The sequence below is a fragment of the Lipotes vexillifer genome, unplaced genomic scaffold, assembly GCF_000442215.2.
Source record: "Lipotes vexillifer unplaced genomic scaffold, Lipotes_vexillifer_v1.1 scaffold479, whole genome shotgun sequence".
NCBI classification, from domain to species: domain Eukaryota; kingdom Metazoa; phylum Chordata; class Mammalia; order Artiodactyla; family Lipotidae; genus Lipotes; species Lipotes vexillifer.
In genome coordinates, this window is record NW_006796443.1 from 1,697,643 (window position 1) to 1,718,366 (window position 20,724).

The 20,724-nt window shown below is 38.5% G+C and overlaps 1 protein-coding gene across 1 annotated transcript in view; it reads left to right on the forward strand.

Moving 5' to 3' along the window:
• Positions 1-20,724, forward strand: part of AKAP11 (A-kinase anchoring protein 11) — a 55,085-nt gene that overhangs the window by 1,719 nt on the left and 32,642 nt on the right. Inside the window, exon 2 of the mRNA XM_007468616.1 lies at positions 18,356-18,465. Coding sequence (XP_007468678.1) covers positions 18,406-18,465 — 60 coding nt within the window. The 5' untranslated portion in view covers positions 18,356-18,405. The remainder of the gene's footprint in view (positions 1-18,355; positions 18,466-20,724) is intronic.

Genomic DNA, 20,724 nt, shown 5'->3' on the forward strand with positions numbered 1-20,724 from the left:
TCCCTACCTTATTTCCACCTCGTTAAGGATGTTATATTGATTGATACTGATTTTGATATGTCTGGAAATAGAAAATATAGAGTACTCAGAAAATTTAGGGTACTCAGCAATGCAAAGAAGATTTTAATGTGTTATTTGATTTTAGGATAAATGGCAGCACAGTTCCTAGCACAATCAGTGTTAGTTAAAATAGTGCCATTTAATGAATCATTTTATATACACAGTCACGTTTTTCAGTTAGTACGCAGGTTATGCACACTTTTTTATGGTCCTTCTGGCAGAACTGACCCAAAGGTTGACAGTGAATTTCACTGTTAGTTGTAGCTGTGACTAACAGTTTATAAGTGATCAGAGAATGTAAGGCAGTCAGAACAAATGGATTCCCAGGCTGAACTGGTAGTGATGAGTGCCTGTACCCACATAGCTGCACTACTAATAAGGGCCTAGTGGTTTACCTCCAGGCTAATATTATTTCCCAGCTGTTGAGGATATGGGACTTGCCGAAGTCCCTGAACCACAGTGAGAAATTCTCTGGCTTCTGAACTGGGATAAGTCTAGAAGCTGAAGAGGTCTTCCTTTGCCTTTTGAGGCTGGTAAAAGGATAGTACGTGTAAGTTGTCTTTCTTTTTTTAATTAAAAAAAATTCCAGGAACTTAATGTCTGGGAAAGTAAATCAAACCAAATCAGATGATACATTTTAGGTTATTCTTAGGGAAATTTCTAGTTATAAATAGGCAGTGGAGCTGTCTATACTTGGAGAAAATGTGAAACACTCGAGCAGTGTCTTTGAGAATGGGCGAAAGAGACCTGTTATAGAGTTAAGAAGTTCTCTGCCGTTTCATCTTGGCAAACTGATTCTCAGGGACAGAAAACCGGAATTTTTTGCTGGTCTTTATCACTGTTTGCCAAGGGTTTCAAGCTTAGGATGTAGATACTTGTTTCATAGTGCCTTTGAAAAGTAATTGAAGTCACTTTGGGAAGGATAAATATTTAGGTAAGCTGAATTATCCTTTTTCTGTCAGGTGGCCTGAATTTTAGTAGTAAAATCAGCCATTTGGAGGAAATGAGGGGTGGGACGGGTCAGGAGAAGACCTAAGCTGGCCTGGGCTTGAGTTAAGGGTGTATAAACTGGTAAAGCAAGGAAACAAACATACTTTATCAATTTAAGAACAAACCAAACAGATCTGCCACTCATCTTTATATATACAAGTTTATTTTATTATAAAATACTAGCATAAAGGCATTTGAAATGTATAGGTTAGAGACTGGACAGAAGAAAAGTTAACATTTTTGGATTAATCAGAGAATGTTTCATGGGGAAAAAAGATAAATGGCATAGAGGCTTGGAATGGATTGGATGTTACGTGAATGAAAATGAGGTACCGTGTAAAAGAGTTTGTGTTTGGGAGTCCAGCAGATCTGTTCCTTGATGTTAGTGGAGCTCTTTTTCTTCATCCCTGATAGGAGAGTTAAAAACCTCAAAGTTTCTGTGAGGCACATAGTGACTGCTTACCCAGTGTTTTTTTTCTTTGACCTCTTCTGATGTCTTGAGATTATTTGGCTGCAAGGAACAGAAACCATTTGAATTAACTTACTTAAAAAGGGCGTTTGTCCTACAGTTGCAGGACTGCCTCTGAAGCCCAGCTCAGCGTCCTGGAAACCAGAACATCTTGAGGCAGTTACTCTGCCAGTTTTTCTCTGGAAACACATGACACAGTCTTGTGTATCTGTGACTCTGTAATGTCTGTTACAGTTGCAGTTTTGGGGTTTTCCCTAATACTGCGCTAAACTTGCTCTCAGCAGTGTTCTCCTTCAGGACAGATTCTCCTAGGTGTGTGAGGGCAAATTATGTAAATGTTTTGTGCCTCGGTTTTCTTATGTGTAAAATGGGTGCAATAACAGCAACTTCTGTTGTGAAAAACCTGGCGTGACTGTGACTGAAGGCAAGCTGTGTGGCGGGCACTGTGGCGTGGACTGCTGTGGCGTTTGGAGAAGGAAGGATATCATTCCTGCCCTCAGGAGTTTAGAAGTCTACTGCTGACCACTCCATACTTAAAACTGTTTCTTGACTTCAGTGACACCTAAATTCTGAATCTCTACCTCACCTGCTTTGACTGCCACTTGTTTGTGGTACTTTGTTTACCTGCCGGGAACCCTTTGTCATGGTTGTCCTCTTAGATTCTCTCTTGATCCTCTGTTTTTTCCCTGTCTCTAGGATCAGCTTTCAAGCTCTGGATATGCGGATGATTCCTAGAGTAACACCTCTAGCTCTCACCACGCCAACTGAATGTATTTTTTAGGTGCCCTTTGGATAGTACCTTGACATAAAATAATGCTGTCTGCCAGTTATTTCTTCTAGCTCCCCAAGCGTGAAACCTAGAAATTATCTTCCACACTCTTCCTGTTTTTATGCCTCGTGTATTCTGTCGGTTAATAAGTTCTGCACAGGCTTTTAGAATGTCTCCTATGTGCCGAGCACTGGACCGTCTACAAAGCAGATCCGTTCACTCATTCCTGCTGCTGGCAGCTTTGGATAGAGCCTTATTACTATTTGCAAGAGCTGCTTGAATGCTTTTTCAGCAATATACTCTTAAGAGTCGTGGCATCACAGATGTTACTGATAAGGAAAACTGTGTTCCTGAGTTAAAATTCTGAACATATTTTTTGTTAAAAATAGTCTTGTAGGTGGGAGTTATGCATAAGGTTAAGAACATTATTACTCTACCTTCTAGGAAGCATATTCACATTGAAAGCACAGCCTCAATATTTTAGGGTTTTTTTTTTAAAGTTGTGTTTATTGTTGGTATACAGGAAACTATAGAGAAGCAAATATCTTAATAGATAATCAATTAGGTTACAGTCACATCTTTTTTACATGATTGACTATTGTTTTGAAAGACAAAGTAGTAACTGATAGCTGTGGTAGTTTTAGATTTTATAAGTTAAACAGCAGGTCTGTACCCAAGGAAGAAACTAACATTTCAGTTCCTTCTATATGAGGTACTGTTTTTAAATGTATTATTTAATTGCATTCTCATAGCCATCCTATGAAGATGAGCCTCAGCTTCCTTATCTGCAAAAAAGGGATAGCATCCCCTTCACACCACTGTTTGCTTATTAGGTATTATTCTGGTTTGTTTGTGATGGTTGCTCTGGGGTTTACAAGGTAACTTAGCAATATCACTTCTTGTATAGTGTAGGGACAGTATTTTTTCAATTCCAGCACACCACATGCTGTGTGTTATTTTACCATACACTTTACTCCTAAACCCCATATTACATTGTTATTTTCAGTGTAAAGTTATTCTTTAAGGAATTAAAAAATGAGAAAATTTTTTTTATATTACCCTCATATTGACCCTTTGAGGTATTACCCTTAGTTTAGGTCCAAATTTCCATCTGGTATTGTTTTTCTTTTGCCTGTGGAATTTTTTCTTTTTTGTTTTAAACAGTGATCCTAGTGATGGTTGGCTGGTGACGAATTCTCACAGCTTCTTTTAGTTCAAATTATTTTGCCTTAACTTTTGAAAGATATTTGGGTATGGATATCCGGGTTGACACTCTTTTTAGATGTTGCTCCATTGTCTCATTTTATGGTTTGGCATAGTTTCTGATAAGAAATTTGTTGTCTGTCTTTGTTCTTCTGTATGTAATGTGTACTTTTCTGTCTGGTTGCTTTTAAGATTTTTCTCTTTATCACTGGTTTTCAGAAATTTGGTTATGATGTATATTGGTGTGGCCTTCCTCGTGTTTATTTTTCTTAGGGTTTGTTAATCTTCCTTGCATCTATCAGTTTTTGGTTTTCATCAACTTTGGGAAATTCTGAGCCATTTTCTCTTCATATATTGCCCCCTTGCGCCCCCCCCCACCCTGCCACACACTTTTTAGGATTCCAGTTATTCACCTTTTACAGTGGGTCATAGATGCTGCTTTGCTTGTTTGTTTTTAAGTTTCTCTGTGCAGCATTTTGGATAGTTTCTATTGCTATGTCTTTAAATTCACTGAACTTTTCTCTTGCAGTATCTAATCTGTTATTAATTGCATCTGGTATGTATTTTATTTTCATCTCTAGAAGTTCAATTTGAGTGTCTTCCCTCTTCTGTTTCTTTCCTTATCATGATCATGTTTTCCTCTCCCTTCTTAAATGTATGGAACACATTTGTTCCAATAATATGGTTTTAACATCTTTTCTGTTCATTCCATCATCTCTTTCATTTCTGGATCTGCACTTAGTGACTTATTTCCTCCTGCTTATGGGTCATATTTTTCTTCTCTGTTGTATACCTGATAATTTTTGACTGTGTGCCAGTCATTGAATTTTATGCTGTTGCTCGCTCAGTCTTGTTGTAATCCTTAGGAGTGTTGGATTTAGTTGGGGTTAATAGGTCGGTTATTTGGAATCTGTTGGGTTGTTTTGAGGCTTGCCTTTAAGTTTTGTAGGGTGAGTCCAGAACAGCCTTCAGCGTAGTGCTGACTTAGTTCCTCAACTAAAGCAATTCCCTTCTGAGGAGTCCATCCATTACCTGATACATTACACAGTTTTCCCACTCTGGTTGGTGGGAATGCGGACTATTCCCAAGCCCTGTCTGGCTCCAGGTATTTTTTGGCCTACTGCTCTCTAGTAGTTATTTCCCCACCCGCAGCTACTCGGCACAGATCAGCATTCGGTCAAGGACCCTAGGGAAGCCCACCTGCAGATCTCTAAAGCTCTCACTCTTTCTGAGCTCTCCCTCCAGTATATCTGCCCTGCAAATTCTAACCACCTTGGCCTTCCCAAACTATGAATTCTGTTTCTGCAGCTCGGGTGAGACTGCCAGACTGCTTAGCTTTCCTCTCCTTGTGTTGTGACCTGGAAGTGTTTCTCTTCTCTCAGGGATCATAGTCTTGTGTTGTCTCTCATCTGATGTTTGAAAAGCAATGTTTCATATATTTTGCCCTGTTTAGTTGTACTTATATTCAACAGAATATTTTTAACACTTGGACATTTGGGATTTGGCCAAAATATGTATTTGGAGCATTTATTATAAATATTATAAAAGTAGAAATTATTGGAAACTTTTAATTATATTTTCATAAATAATTCATTAAATGTAGAAGTGTCCATTCCAACATTTAAAGGTCAACTTTGCTACTTAAAAATAATTGCTTTTTATTTATTCAGCAGACGTTTGAATGCTTACTGTGCTAGAATACAAATACAATAAAGAACACTTGTCTTCAAAACTCAAAAGGAGGGAAGCATGCAAACAATGGCATCAAAGGAATAAAGGACAGACCACTTTGGGGACATAAAGGAGGTGGCTACTTGTTTCGGCAAGGAGGGATACAGGAGATGAGCCAAGCGTTCTCAAGAAGGGAGGTCCTTGAACTGATGTGTGAAGAGTAAGTAGCAGTTCAGCTGATGGAGGAGAGGGTGCATCTGAGGGAAGTTTAGGAGGAGGATGGGTTAGGGTTTGGTTATTGACTAGATGTGATAGTCAGTAGTGACTGAGGGAAAGACCTACTGGCTTGATTGGTTTACTGGCTGTTACTGATACAGAGAAAACAGGAGGAGATTGTTTAGAGAGGAAAGTTTTATTCAGTTTTTGAACATGCTAATTTTGGAGTAACTGGGATATTTACTTGGAAGTATCTAATAAAAATTGGGTATAAGGAACTGAAACTCAGGTGCAAGAACTGAACTGGAGATATATGTTGGGGAGTTATTTGCATAGTTAAACCAGAGGTAGAAATAAAATATCCTTGGAAAACTAAATAAAATGAGTACCAAAGAGGAGGTTAGAATTATTAGTCATTGAGTAACGAGTTATGAAATAATTTTGGAAGGAGACTAATGTAATGGCTAAAGAGATAGATAGACAGCTGTTTCTCAATCAGAAACCACATAGGGTACTTGTAAAAGATACAGATTTCTGGGTTCCATGTAGACTTCCTGAATTCAGATCTTGTTGGAGGGAGGTAATAGATATAAGCTGATCCATACAGGTACTGAAGTCAGAGAACTAGTGCAGGAGGAGGAGGGTCAAAATAGGACAGTATTGTTGATAGAGGGCTAGGAAGGAATTTCAGAGAGTCCTTGGCTCCGTTAACTTATGGTAAAAAAAGGATCAAGAAATATATGATGCTGACCTGAATACTTAGGCCAGAGGAGAGGAGAGGAAAGACTTTGGAAATATTTTTCTTATTATAAAATAATTTATGCACATCTACAAACACACATAATTGCATCTACCCAGATAAAACCAATGTTTATACCCATCTAGTGTATGTTCTCTTTTATATTGCATGTATTATATAAATGCACACATGTAGTCATAGAGGTTTTACACAAAATGGGATAATGTGAACATGCTGGAACCTGCCTTATTTAATAATCTATCATCTTTCCATATTATAGGTATTTGACATTTTATGACATTAAAAAAAATCCTAGTTGTCACAAGTGGCCACTATCATGAGTTTAGTCTATATCTATCATAGTATTTCCTAGGCCTGTGCAAACACACACATGAGTGTCAGTTGTGTGTCTATATAATTTTTTTAAAAAAATCACAACTAGAGAGCACACTATATTGTTCTGTAACTTGCTTTTTCCCTTAATATATTGTGGACATGCTGTCATATCAGTATGTGTTGCTCTCTTTCCAACAGCTGGGTAATAGTCATATGAAAGTATTATAATTTATTTGAATTGATGGGCTTCTAGGGTATTTTTAGCTTTTCATCCTTTTTTGTTTTAGCGAATATTCTTTCACATATATCTTTGTGAATTTTGTGCAAGTACACATGTAGGATAAATTTTAAGAAGTGAAATCGCAGAATCAAAGGGGTAGGTGTAATATATTCAAAGTGTCCAATACCTGTTTACTGTTTATAATAGTTTCTCTATCTTTCATTTGTTTTCTTTTACATTCTGTGATGTTTCTTTTTTTTTTTAATTTTATTTTAACATCTTTATTGGAGTATAATTGCTTTACAATGGTATGTTAGTTTCAGCTTCACAACAAAATGAATCAGTTATATATATACATATGTTCCCATATCTCTTCCCGCTTGCATCTCCCTCCCTCCCACCCTCCATATCCCACCTCTCCAGGCGGTCACAAAGCACCGAACTGATCTCCCTGTGCTATGTGGCTGCTTCCCACTAGCTATCTACCTTATGTTTGTTAGTGTATATATGTCCATGCCACTCTCGCTTTGTCACAGTTTACTCTTCCCCCTCCCCATATCCTCAAGTCCATTCTCTAGTAAGTCTGTGTCTTTTTTCCTGTTTCACCCCTAGGTTCTTCATGATATTTTTTTCTTAAATTCCATATATATGTGTTAGCATACGGTATTTGTCTCTCTCTTTCTGACTTCACTCTGTATGACCGACTCTACGTCTATCCACCTCATTACAAATAGCTCAATTTCGTTTCTTTTTATGGCTGAGTAATATTCTATTGTATATATGTGCCACATCTTCTTTATCCATTCATCCGATGGTGGACACTTAGGTTGTTTCCATCTCCGGGCTATTGTTAATAGAGCTGCAATGAATATTTTGGTACATGATTCTTTTTGAATTATGTTTTTCTCAGGGTATATGCCTAGTAGTGGGATTGCTGGGTCATATGGTAGTTCTATTTGTAGTTTTTTTAGGAACCTCCATACTGTTCTCCACAGTGGCTGTATCAATTTACATTCCCACCAACAGTGTAAGAGGGTTCCCTTTTCTCCACACCCTCTCCAGCATTTATTGTTTCTAGATTGTTTGATTATGGCCATTCTGACTGGTGTGAGATGATATCTCATTGTAGTTTTGATTTGCGTTTCTCTAATGATCAGTGATGTTGAGCATTCTTTCATGTGTTTGTTGGCAGTCTGTATATCTTGTTTGGAGAAATGTCTATTTAGGTCTTCTGCCCATTTTTGGATTGGGTTGTTTGTTTTTTTGTTATTAAGCTGCATGAACTGCTTATAAATTTTGGAGATTAATCCTTTGTCAGTTGCTTCATTTGAAAATATTTTCTCCCATTCTGAGGGTTGTCTTTTGGTCTTGTTTATGGTTTCCTTTGCTGTGCAAAAGCTTTGAAGTTTCATTAGGTCCCATTTGTTTATTTTTGTTTTTATTTCCGTTTCACTAGGAGGCGGGTCAAAAAGGACCTTGCTGTGATTTATGTCATAGAGTGTTCTGCCTATGTTTTCCTCTAAGAGTTTGATAGTTTCTGGCCTTATATTTAGGTCTTTAATCCATTTTGAGCTTATTTTTGTGTATGGTGTTAGGGAGTGATCTAATCTCATACTTTTACATGTACCTGTCCAGTTTTCCCAGCACCACTTATTGAAGAGGCTGTCCTTTCTCCACTGTACATTCCTGCCTCCTTTATCAAAGATGAGGTGACCATATGTGCGTGGCTTTACCTCTGGGCTTTCTATCCTGTTCCATTGATCTATATTTCTGTTTTTGTGCCAGTGCCATACTGTCTTGATTACTGTAGCTTTGTAGTATAGTCTGAAGTCAGGGAGCCTGATTCCTCCAGCTCCATTTTTCGTTCTCAAGATTGCTTTGGCTATTCGGGGTCTTTTGTGTTTCCATACAAATTGTGAAATTTTTTGTTCTAGTTCTGTGAAAAATGCCAGTGGTAGTTTGATAGGGATTGCATTGAATCTATAGATTGCTTTGGGTAGTAGAGTCATTTTCACAATGTTGATTCTTCCAATCCAAGAACATGGTATATCTCTCCATCTGTTTGTATCATCTTTAATTTCTTTCATCAGTGTCTTATAATTTTCTGCATACAGGTCTTTTGTCTCCTTAGGTAGGTTTATTCCTAGATATTTTATTCTTTTTGTTGCAATGGTAAATGGGAGTGTTTTCTTGATTTCACTTTCAGATTTTTCATCATTAGTATATAGGAATGCCAGAGATTTCTGTGCATTAATTTTGTATCCTGCTACTTTACCAAATTCATTGATTAGCTCTAGTAGTTTTCTGGTAGCATCTTTAGGATTCTCTATGTATAGTATCATGTCATCTGCAAACAGTGACAGCTTTACTTCTTCTTTTCCGATTTGGATTCCTTTTATTTCCTTTTCTTCTCTGATTGCTGTGGCTAAAACTTCCAAAACTATGTTGAATAAGAGTGGTGAGAGTGGGCAACCTTGTCTTGTTCCTGACCTTAGTGGAAATGCTTTCAGTTTTTCGCCATTGAGGATGATGTTGGCTGTGGGCTTGTCATATACGGCCTTTATTATATTGAGGAAAGTTCCCTCTACACCTACTTTCTGCAGGGTTTTTATCATAAATGGGTGTTGAATTTTGTCAAAAGCTTTCTCTGCATCTATTGAGATGATCATATGGTTTTTCTCCTTCAATTTGTTAATATGGTTAATCACATTGATAGATTTGCGTATATTGAAGAATCCTTGCATTCCTGGAATAAACCCCACTTGATCATGGTGTATGATCCTTTTAATGTGCTGTTGGATTCTGTTTGCTAGTATTTTGTTGAGGATTTTTGCATCTATGTTCATCAGTGATATTGGCCTGTAGTTTTCTTTCTTTGTGACATCCTTGTCTGGTTTTGGTATCAAGGTGATGGTGGCCTCGTAGAATGAGTTTGGGAGTGTTCCTCCCTCTGCTATATTTTGGAAGAGTTTGAGAAGAATAGGTGTTAGCTTTTCCCTAAAAGTTTGATAGAATTCACCTGTGAAGCCATCTGGTCCGGGGCTTTTGTTTGTTGGAAGATTTTTAATCACAGTTTCAATTTCAGTGCTTGTGATTGGTCTGTTCATATTTTCCATTTCTTCCTGATTCAGTCTTGGCAGGTTGTGCCTTTCTAAGAATTTGTCCATTTCTTCCAGGTTGTCCATTTTATTGGCATAGAGTTGCTTGTAGTAATCTCTCAGGATCCTTTGTATTTCTGCAGTGTCAGTTGTTACTTCTCCTTTTTCATTTCTGATTCTATTGATTTGAGTCTTCTCCCTTTTTTTCTTAATGAGTCTGGTTAATGGTTTATCAATTTTGTTTATCTTCTCAAAGAACCAGCTTTTAGTTTTATTGACCTTTGCTATCGTTTTCTTCATTTCTTTTTCATTTATTTCTGATCTGATTTTTATGATTTCTTTCCTTCTGCTAACTTTGGGGCTTTTTTGTTCTTCTTTCTCTAATTGCTTTAGGTGCAAGGTTAGGTTGTTTATTAGAGATGTTTCCTGTTTCTCAAGGTAGGATTGTATTGCTATAATCTTCCCTCTTAGAACTGTTTTTGCTGCATACCATAGATTTTGAGTCGTCATGTCTCCATTGTCATTTGTTTCTAGGTATTTTTGATTTCTTCTTTGATTTCTTCAGTGATCGCTTTGCTATTAAGTAGTGTATTGTTTAGCCTCCGTGTGTTTGTATTTTTTACAGATCTTTTCCTGTAATTGATAGCTAGTCTCATAGCGTCATGGTCGGAAAAGATACTTGATACAATTTCAGTTTTCTTAAATTTACCAAGGCTTGATTTGTGACCCAAGATATGATCTATCCTGGAGAATGTTCCATGAGCACTTGAGAAAAATGTGTATTCTGTTGTTTTTGGATGGAGTGTCCTATAAATATCAATTAAGTCCATCTTGTTTAATGTATCATTTAAAGCTTGTGTTTCCTTATTTATTTTCATTTTGGATGATCTGTCCATTGGTGAAAGTGGGGTGTTGAAGTCCCCTACTATGAATGTGTTACTGTCGATTTCCCCTTTTATGGCTGCTAGTTTTTGCCTTATGTATTGAGGTGCTCCTATGTTGGGTGCATAAATATTTACAATTGTTATATCTTCTTCTTGGATCGATCCCTTAATCATTATGTAGTGTCCTTCTTTGTCTCTTCTGATAGTCCTTATTTTAAAGTCTATTTTGTCTGATATGAGAATTGCTACTCCAGCTTTCTTTTGGTTTCCATTTGCATGGAATATCTTTTTCCATCCCCTTACTTTCAGTCTGTATGTGTCTCTAGGTCTGAAGTGGGTCTCTTGTAGACAGCATATATATGGGTCTTGTTTTTGTATCCATTCAGCCAATCTGTGTCTTTTGGTGGGAGCATTTAGTCCATTTACATTTAAGGTAATTATCGATATGTATGTTCCTATTCCCATTTTCTAAATTGTTTTGGGTTCGTTATTATAGGACTTTTCCTTCTCTTGTGTTTTTGTCTAGAGAAGTTCCTTTAGCATTTGTTGTAAAGCTGGTTTGGTGGTGCTGAACTCTCTCAGCTTTTGCTTGTCTGTAAAGGTTTTAATTTCTCCATCAAATCTGAATGAGATCCTTGCTGGGTAGAGTAATCTTGGTTGCAGGTTTTTCTCCTTCATCACTTTCAGTATGTCCTGCCACTCCCTTCTGGCTTGTAGAGTTTCTGCTGAGAGATCAGCTGTTAACCTTATGGGGATTCCCTTGTGTGTTATTTGTTGTTTTTCCCTTGCTGCTTTTAATATGCTTTCTTTGTATTTAGTTTTTGACAGTTTGATTAATATGTGTCTTGGCGTATTTCTCCTTGAATTTATCCTGTATGGGACTCTCTGTGCTTCCTGGACTTGATTAACTATTTCCTTTCCCATATTAGGGAAGTTTTCAACTATAATCTCTTCAAATATTTTCTCAGTCCCTTTCTTTTTCTCTTCTTCTTCTGGAACCCCTATAATTCGAATGTTGGTGCGTTTAATGTTGTCCCAGAGGTCTCTGAGACTGTCCTCAGTTCTTTTCATTCTTTTTTCTTTATTCTGCTCTGCAGTAGTTATTTCCACTATTTTATCTTCCAGGTCACTTATCCGTTCTTCTGCCTCATTTATTCTGCTATTGATCCCATCTAGAGTATTTTTCATTTCATTTATTGTGTTGTTCATCATTGTTTGTTTCATCTTTTTTTCTTTTAGGTCCTTGTTAAATGTTTCTTGCATTTTGTCTATTCTATTTCCAAGATTTTGGATCATCTTTACTATCATTCTGAATTCTTTTTCAGGTAGACTGCCTATTTCCTCTTCATTTGTTAGGTCTGGTGGGTTTTTCTCTTGCTCCTTCATCTGCTGTGTGTTTTTCTGTCTTTTCATTTTGCTTATCTTACTGTGTTTGGGGTCTCCTTTTTGCAGGCTGCAGGTTCGTAGTTCCTGTTGTTTTTGGTGTCTGTCCCCAGTGGCTAAGGTTGGTTCAGTGGGTTATGCAGGCTTCCTGGAGGAGGGGACTAGTGCCTGTGTTCTGGTGGATGAGGCTGGATCTTGTTTTTCTGGTGGGCAGGTCCACGTCTGGTGGTGTGTTTTGCGGTGTCTGTCAACTTATTATAATTTGGGGCAGCCTCTCTGCTAATGTTTGGGGTTGTGTTCTGTCTTGCTAGTTGTTTGGCATAGGATGTCCAGCACTGTAGCTTGCTGGTCGTTGAGTGAAGCTGGGTGCTGGTGTTGAGATGGAGATCTCTGGGAGATTTTCGCCATTTGATATTATGTGCAGTTGGGAGGTCTCTTGTGGACCAATGTCCTGAAGTTGGCTCTCCAACCTCAGAGGCACAGCACTAACTCCTGGCTGCAGCACCAAGAGCCTTTCATCCACATGGATCAGAAGAAAAGGGAGAAAAAGTAGAAAGCAAGAATTAGTAGAAGTAGAAAGAAAGAAAGGTGGGAGGGAGGGAGCAAGGAAGGAAGGAGGGGAAGGAAGGAAAAAAAAATAAAGTAAAATAAAATAAAGTAAGATGAAATATAATAAAGTTATTAAAATAAAAAAAATAATTAAGAGGAAGAAAAACCCCCAAAACAAAAAAATTGATGGGTAGAACCCTGGAACAAATGGTGGAAGCAAAGCTATATAGACAAAATCTCACACAGAAGCATACACATACACACTCACAAAAAGAGGAAAAGAGGAAAAAATCATAAATCTTGCTCTCAAAATCCACCTCCTCAATTTGGGATGATTCGTTGTCTAAAGGAGGGTGGGAAGGAAAGACAGAACGAAGATAAAGTAAAATAAAAGAAGGTTATTAAAATAAAGTAATTATTAAGAAAAAAAATTTAAAAAAAATACGGGCAGATAGAACCCTCGGACAAATGGAGGAAGCAAAGCTACACAGACAAAATCTCACACAGAAGCATACACATACACACAAAAAAAAGGAAAAGGGGAAAGAATTAATCTTGCTCTCAAAGTCCACCTCCTTAATTTGGGATGATTTGCTGTCTATTCATGTATTCCACAGATGCAGGGCACATCAAGTTGATTGTGGAGCTTTAATCCGCTGCTTCTGAGGCTGCTGGGAGAGATTTCCCTTTCCCTTCTTTGTTCTCACAGCTCCCAGGGACTCAGCTTTGGATTTGGCCCCGCCTGTGCGTGTAGGTCGCCAGCGGGCATCTGTTCTTTGCTCAGACAGGACGGGGTTAAAGGAGCCGCTGATTCGTAGGCTCTGGCTCACTCAGGCCGGGGGTAGGGAGGGTCACGGAGTGCGGGGGGAGCCTGCGGCGGCAGAGGCCGGCATGACGTTGCACCAGCCTGAGGCGCGCTGTGCGTTCTCCCGGGGGGATTTGTCCCTGCATCCCGGGACCCTGGCAGTGGCGGGCTGCACAGGCTCCCCAGAATGGGGGTGTGGATAGTGACCTGTGTTCGCACACAGGCTTCCTGGTGGCGGCAGCAGCAGCCTTCCCGTCTCATGTCTGTCTCTGGGGTCCACGTTTTTAGCCGCGCCTCGCGCCCGTCTCAGGAGCTCCTTTAAGCAGCGCTCTTAATCGCCTCTCCTCGCGCACCAGGAAATAAAGAGGGAAGAAAAAGTCTCTTGCCTCTTTGGCAGGTCCAGACTTTTCCCTGGACTCCCTCCCGGCCAGCTGTGGCGCACTAACCCCCTGCAGGCTGTGTTCACGCCGCCACCCCCAGTCCTCTCCCTGCGCTCTGACCGGAGCCCTGCCAGCTCCGGCGGGGGAGCAGACAAGCCTCTCCAGCTGGTGAGCGCCGGTCGGCACCGATCCTCTGTGCGGGAATCTCTCCGCTTTGCCCTCCGCACCCCTGTTGCTGCGCTGTCCTCCGCGGCTCCGAAGCTCCCCGCTCCGCCTCCCGCAGTCTCCGCCCGCGAAGGGGCTTCCTAGTGTGTGGAGACCTTTCCTTCTTCCCAGCTCCCTCCCACTGGTGCAGGGCCCGCCCCTATCCTTTTGTCTCTGTTTATTCTTTTTTCTTTTGCCCTACCCAGGTACGTGGGGGGTTTCTTGCCTTTTGGGAGGTCTGAGGTCTTCTGCCAGCGTTCAGTAGGTGTTCCGTAGGAGTTGTTCCACGTGTAGATGTATTTCTGATGTATCTGTGGGAAGGAAGGTGATCTCCGCGTCTTACTCTTCCGCCATCTTCCCGGAAGTCCTGTGATATTTCTTAAAACCTTCTTTGTTGTAATATCTATTCTGCTTTTTGCTGCTTCTTAGGGGATTTCATTTATTTTATGGTATTGTTTTTATATTCTATGGCTTTGCTGAGCTCCAGCAGCTTACTTTTCAGTTGTCTGCATTGCCCATCTGTACTTTGCCTCTGATCTGCTTTTTAAAAAATTATCCAGGTTCACTTTAATTTGTTTGACTCTAGGGAAACACCCTTAGTTATTCCCTATTTAGGACTCTTGTTTACTCACCAAGAATGGGACACAAAACAAAAAAGCATTAAGTGAAAAGTTTATTATTGTAACAAAGCTGTTCCAAGGGAAAATACTGTATTTTTCCTCCGTTTGTGAAATGTCTAAAACTACATTCTCTCTAATTATAAAAGATGGTGAGGGAACCCTACTGTGTTACTTTCTCCCCCCATCTGCCTTTGTATCTTTTCAAAGATGATTTTTGTTTCTTTGCTTTATCAGAAGTATGAGTCATGTCATCTCATGCTGGATTCACTTTTATGGACTGTTGCTTAGATATTCTCTCATAGGTTTCTTTTCTTTGTGAGGTTAATATTTTACTTATGTTTTAAGTTGAACACAAAGCTATGGAGTAGGATTCAGTAAGTGTATTTTTCTTCAATGAGTGAAGCGAGTGTAAACGTGGAATTAAATTTAGTTTCTTTTTTATTAATATAAATTCTGAGGTACTATTCCAAAAACAGATAGTGTGAGTTTCTGGTGGCATGAGTATATTTGTCTGGAGTGTTTTTCTTTCTTTAGTATATCTCTTATATGGTTTTTTTTTTTTTTTTTTTTTAAATGATTCTTCATAGGTCCATACTGGATTCTTTAGTACTCAGCTTTGAAAAGGGTGTTCTACTTAGGTCGGCTATTCAGGAATATTGCAGGTAATGAACTGGGGTAGCTTGAGGTGTCAGATCTGGGATGTTGTATCAGAGCCCCCTGATCTTCCCCTACTTCCGTGTTTCTTCATAGCATACTGGATTCTTTAGTACTCAGCTTTGAAAAGGGTGTTCTACTTAGGTCGGCTATTCAGGAATATTGCAGGTAATGAACTGGGGTAGCTTGAGGTGTCAGATCTGGGATGTTGTATCAGAGCCCCCTGATCTTCCCCTACTTCCGTGTGACTGTTTCTTCCCTCAGGGGCTTGGCCTGTCGCACCTCCACCTTCAGGTGAGGTAATGGGTCAGTAGTTTCTTGCCTGGTGAAGCCTCCAGTGAGTTCGAGTTTAATCTTTGCTCGTGTTGACTTTAGTCAGCAGCTTCAAAGGTCATTGCTGTCTCTCATCTCTTTTCCCAACTCCGACCTCTCGGCAAGGTTAGGGGTCTGAGAAAGTAAAGATGCTCTGTGTGCTGGTCCTCTGTCCTTCCAAGTTGTGTGTAATGGCTGCCCTCCTGTCATTGTGGGAATGCACTCTAGGTAATTCAGTCTGTCTCCTGTTTCTGGCATCTAGAGTGCTTCTTATTTCCCTCTATTACGAAGTGTGATGAACAGCTTTTCAAGCCTATATACACTATAGAGAAGAGGGTAAGAGCCTGGGTGCTAGAATTTGAAGATTTGGATTTGCATCTCAGCCCTCTACTGCTTACTGTGTGGGCCTGGTGAATTGTTAACCCCTTTCTCTTGCCTCTGTTTTTCTCATCGTAGAACTGGAGTACTGCTCTGCCAGTCCTAAGGATTAAATGAGATGTGCAAGGAAATCTCTTAGCACAGCAATTGGTGCATTATAAACTCTGCTTAGAACCCTCGCTGTTCCAGGAGCATCAGTTCCTTTGATGAATTCCCAGAAGTAGAATGGTTGTGTCATCTCCAGGATAGGAATATTTTCAGGGTTTTGACATGCATTACAAAATTGCCCTCCAGAAAGGTGGTGCGGGTTCACTCAGGAGATGAATTTGAGTGTTTCACTTTTCTGGCACCCTTGTGTTGGCCTCTATATTTTATATGTTTTTTGTGAAGTTTGAGGCAAGTCCACTTGCCCCTGAGGGTTTTTGGCAGCTGAAGAGAACTCTATGGGGCAAAAAAAGGAGAGTGACTTGGACTGGGACAAAGAAAATTATTTTCTTGCCTTGGTTACATAAACCTGGGTATTTACACCTTGTTTTGATCATTTTGGCCCGTAAGTAAATATTTTAATTTTTCTTTTACCTATGTTTTATGGTTTCTCAAGTGCCTCCTATAAATTTTCCTTTTGATTCTTAAAATAAACTTGTCCAGTAAGTAGGGTAATATACATCGAGGAATATACATCATACACACCCATGTAATATACATGGAGGAAACAGATACAGAGATATTGCAATTTACCTAGAGGAAACAAAGCTAATGAGAGGTACAACAGGGACACAAATGCTACTTTTCTGCTTCCTGGTGTATGGTTCTTTATCTTGTGCTATTGGGACCTTCCTTGCCTTTCTGACAATTTTGCTTCAATTCCAGTCATTAATCAAATTTTGTTAAAGCGATCACTAGGATTTTTTTTTTTTAGTTCAGAATAGAATAGGAATTTTTTGTCTAAAAAATAGAATTCTGGGCTTCCCTGGTGGCACAGTGGTTGAGAGTCCGCCTGCCGATGCAGGGGACACGGGTTCGTGCCCCGGTCTGGGAAGATCCCACATGCCGCGGAGCGGCTGGGCCCGTGAGCCATGGTTGCTGAGCCTGCGCGTCCGGAGCCTGTGCTCCGCAACGGAAGAGGCCACAACAGTGAGAGGCCCGCGTACCACAAAAAAAAAAAAAATAGAATTCTTTGTGAAAAATCAGAATATAGAAATCTTTAAAGGGAGGTGCATGTGTGTGTGCACACACACTTCAGTTTTATCTCTGTTGTGGAAGAATATAAAATTAGAACTCCACTAAAATTTAGTTTAGTTTTTTTTTTTTTTCAGTTCTGCAGGGGACTAGGTTGAAGTTTGGTTTTGCCTATAAATGTCTTCATAGTATAAATTGATATTAACTAAATGTCTTGAAAACCTCAACTAGGTAATTCTTGAGAAGACCAGTTTGATTTAAACTAATAAGCCATTTCTCAAATCTTTATTGATTCAATTTTTTTAGTGTTTAGTGATTTAGTATTCAGTTCTCACGCCTACCCTTTACTGTAATAAAACATTTTCCTTGTAAGACTCTGATCCAAATGGGCTATATTTGTCTTGCTCTCCTCTGTATCTATAGCATCTAGTGCAAGTAGATTTTGAATGAAGGGACAAGTTACTGTGGTCAAATGTGGATATTGAGTGGTTAATGCCCAGGGTGATTTAAGCTCTAAAAGGTATTTCATTAAAGCATTGATAAAAAGCTGAGACCTAGTTTCAGAGTTTCTCCCAAGGAGGGTGTGTATGTGTGTGTGTATAAACACATGTCTGTGCATGTGTTTTAAATACTACGGTATTAATCATTTAACTTGGATGTTTTTGAACTCTCGTCATTGGTATGCTGTTGAGATTCCTATATAAGGACTTTGTTTTTATCTGATTTTATTTGATATGTACAGATTTCATATTCTCATTTGTTTATTATTAAACCTTTCTGCCCAAGAAATAAGAGTGTTTAGAGCATTCACAGTTGCTGTAGGGATAGAGTGACTTTTAGGAGGCAAGAAGGCTGAGATTCTTTTTGTGACCTTCTCTGCTTTAGATTTTTAAAAGGCTTTTGAAATATTTCTTATTGAGGCTTTCAAATATTTTCTTATTTGTAATAAAAAAAAGGGCAGTGAGATTGACTAGATAAGGATAAACTAGTTTATAATAATTTTGAACCTAAAAAGATTTTTTTTAGTAATTTGGTATCTCGTTAAGGTGCCAGTATTCGTATTTTTCAAATATTCATGTTGGATTGCTTAATAAATTTTTACGTCTCAGAATTCTTATGTTTTTTTTTTTTTTTTTGTAAATGACTGAATTTAAAGAAGTTGTCTTAGGACAAAATGCTTGCTTGAATCACTAAGATCAATAAAATAGTTATTTTCTTTTATTATTTTTTCTTTAGGTCTTTTGTGGACTAACTCTTCACTGATTACCTACAACAGCAATATAGTTATGGCGACCTTCCAGACTTTCAGAAACAGTCACATGAAAACTAGAGCATCTGTCAGAAAAGTAAGTTCACTGTATTGGATTCCTTTTAGTGATAGTTTTAATAAAAGTGTTGATCCGTTTTTTTGAAAGTCGAAGTCTTGTTAAGCAGCTATGCTATGGTATTCTTGTTTTTAAAATGAATCTTATTATTGAAATGAATAATGAAAAAACACTGCAAAGATTGGCATATATGAAAATAGTGATATGAAATCATGAAGACAATGAACTTTATTTCCCAAAGATCATGTCTCCCTATTTCTTCTCGGTAGATAGTTTTCTCTCTTCTTTTTAGCAATATAAGCATCAGGTGTGACTTTTCTTACACAGCTTTAGCTTTATCCCCAAAGTATTACCATCCATTCATTCACTCAGCAAATATAATATAAATTTGAGTGCTGCTTATATGCCAGGCCCCACATTAGGTATTGGCTGGATAATCAGTAGTGAGCAAATAAATGAGATTCCTGATCGTTTCTGCTTTCTAGTCTGAGAAAGAGCCCCCTCTCTTTTCCTCCCTTGAGACGATTTGGTTACCCTTTCATCCCTTGACATTTTTGTCTTTGCTAAAACTGTGGGGGGGGTGTTACTTACAGGCAGAAAGGAAGGATGAATACTGGGGGATGGTCAGCAGTCTTGGTGAACCCTTTTTTCAGCTTCATCTTCTGCATTATATACACTCTTGACAAGTCCTTACATGTTAAGACGGCCTTTGACTTCTTTCGTTACAGCTTCTTTCCTTTCTTCTCTCTTACGATAACACTTGTCTCCTTTGCACATCTTCTTTCCAGCTTCTACTTGTTAGTGTTCTTGTAAGCTGCTAGGCCTGCCTTTTCATTTATTTACTCATGTCTTCAGAGATCTGAGAAATGTTTGGATTTGACTGCTAACTGGAAGAGAGTGGTTGTCAAATCGAAAGGTGCCGGCGGAGTAGGAAAACAGAAAGTAAACTTATTTTGGAACAGTGTAGTAATTACATTTTTAAGTAATATGCCATGCCCCATGTGTTTTTCAGGTACCTTTAAACTTAGTAGGTCCCCTTTTTAATTTGAAAAAAGTACAATAAAAACTGTTTTCTCTATTTCTACTTTCTGTAAGCTAGAGTGTATTATACTTTTTTTCAGATTAGCAATTGGATCCGTAGCTTTAAATTAATATTTAAATTGTAGATTGCTTTAAATTAATAATTAGAACTAAGAAATATATCTATACAAAGTATAGTAGTGAGCTAGTGACCTTATTCTTCAGACATTATATTACCTACCTATTTGACTTGAATTTACCAATATATTCCTGAGATAAGGGATTAGGCTGCAGCTGAAACTTTATACTATTAATTTAATGTCTTTTTTATTCAGACCATTATTTATATTAGGCCCATGATAAAGATTTGGTTTGAATTCGCTTGAATACTTGGAAACCCTTTTAGGTAAAAATACATGAATGTAAATCTTATATACTGTTTATGTGTATGTGTGTTATGCACAGCCTCATAATTCTTTGATTGCTTCCTTGTTTTCTAGGACAAAATTGACCCAGTTTCACTTTCTACTTTACCTTCCTCGGACCTAGAACGGGCTATTTCTCCAAAGAACCCCTGAATAGTATTTAGAAATCAATATCTGCCCTTTGTTCCTTCACTGTCATGAGTTTATAATGATTGCTTATGTTCAGATTTCAGATTTCATATTTTTTCCTTTTTTCAGTTCATGTTCATATCTTAGCCTGAAAACGTCCATTCATTAATGAAAACAGAATCACTTAAACTTTGGAATATTCAGATATTGGGGGAATAAACAGTGCAATAAACACCACATATGCTCTTCACTTAGATTCACTCTCTCTTAACATTTTGCCACACCCATTCTGTGTGTGTACGTATATACACACTTCCCTTTTGAAACCAAATGAGAGTAGGCTACAGACATTATTTTACTTCTCTTCTTAATATATCAGCATGCGACTCTTAAGAACATCATTATTACCACCCCTCAGGAAATCGTTAATTCAGTAACACTGTCTAATATGCAATCCATGCACAGATTTCCCCAGTTGTCTCAAATATCCTTGTTACTTTTTCCTTGTCTCTCATCTAACATCTAAGCGAAGTTGACACTCTGTGTTTGGGTATTGTGTTTCTTTGGTCTCCCCCAGCCTGCTCCAGTTCAATGGTCTAGATTCTTTTCTCATGATGGCAAATCTTTGGAAGAGTCTGTACCAGTTATCTTGTAGAACATTCCCATATTCTGAGTTCATTTGTTTTCCCCTGTGGTTCGGTTCAGC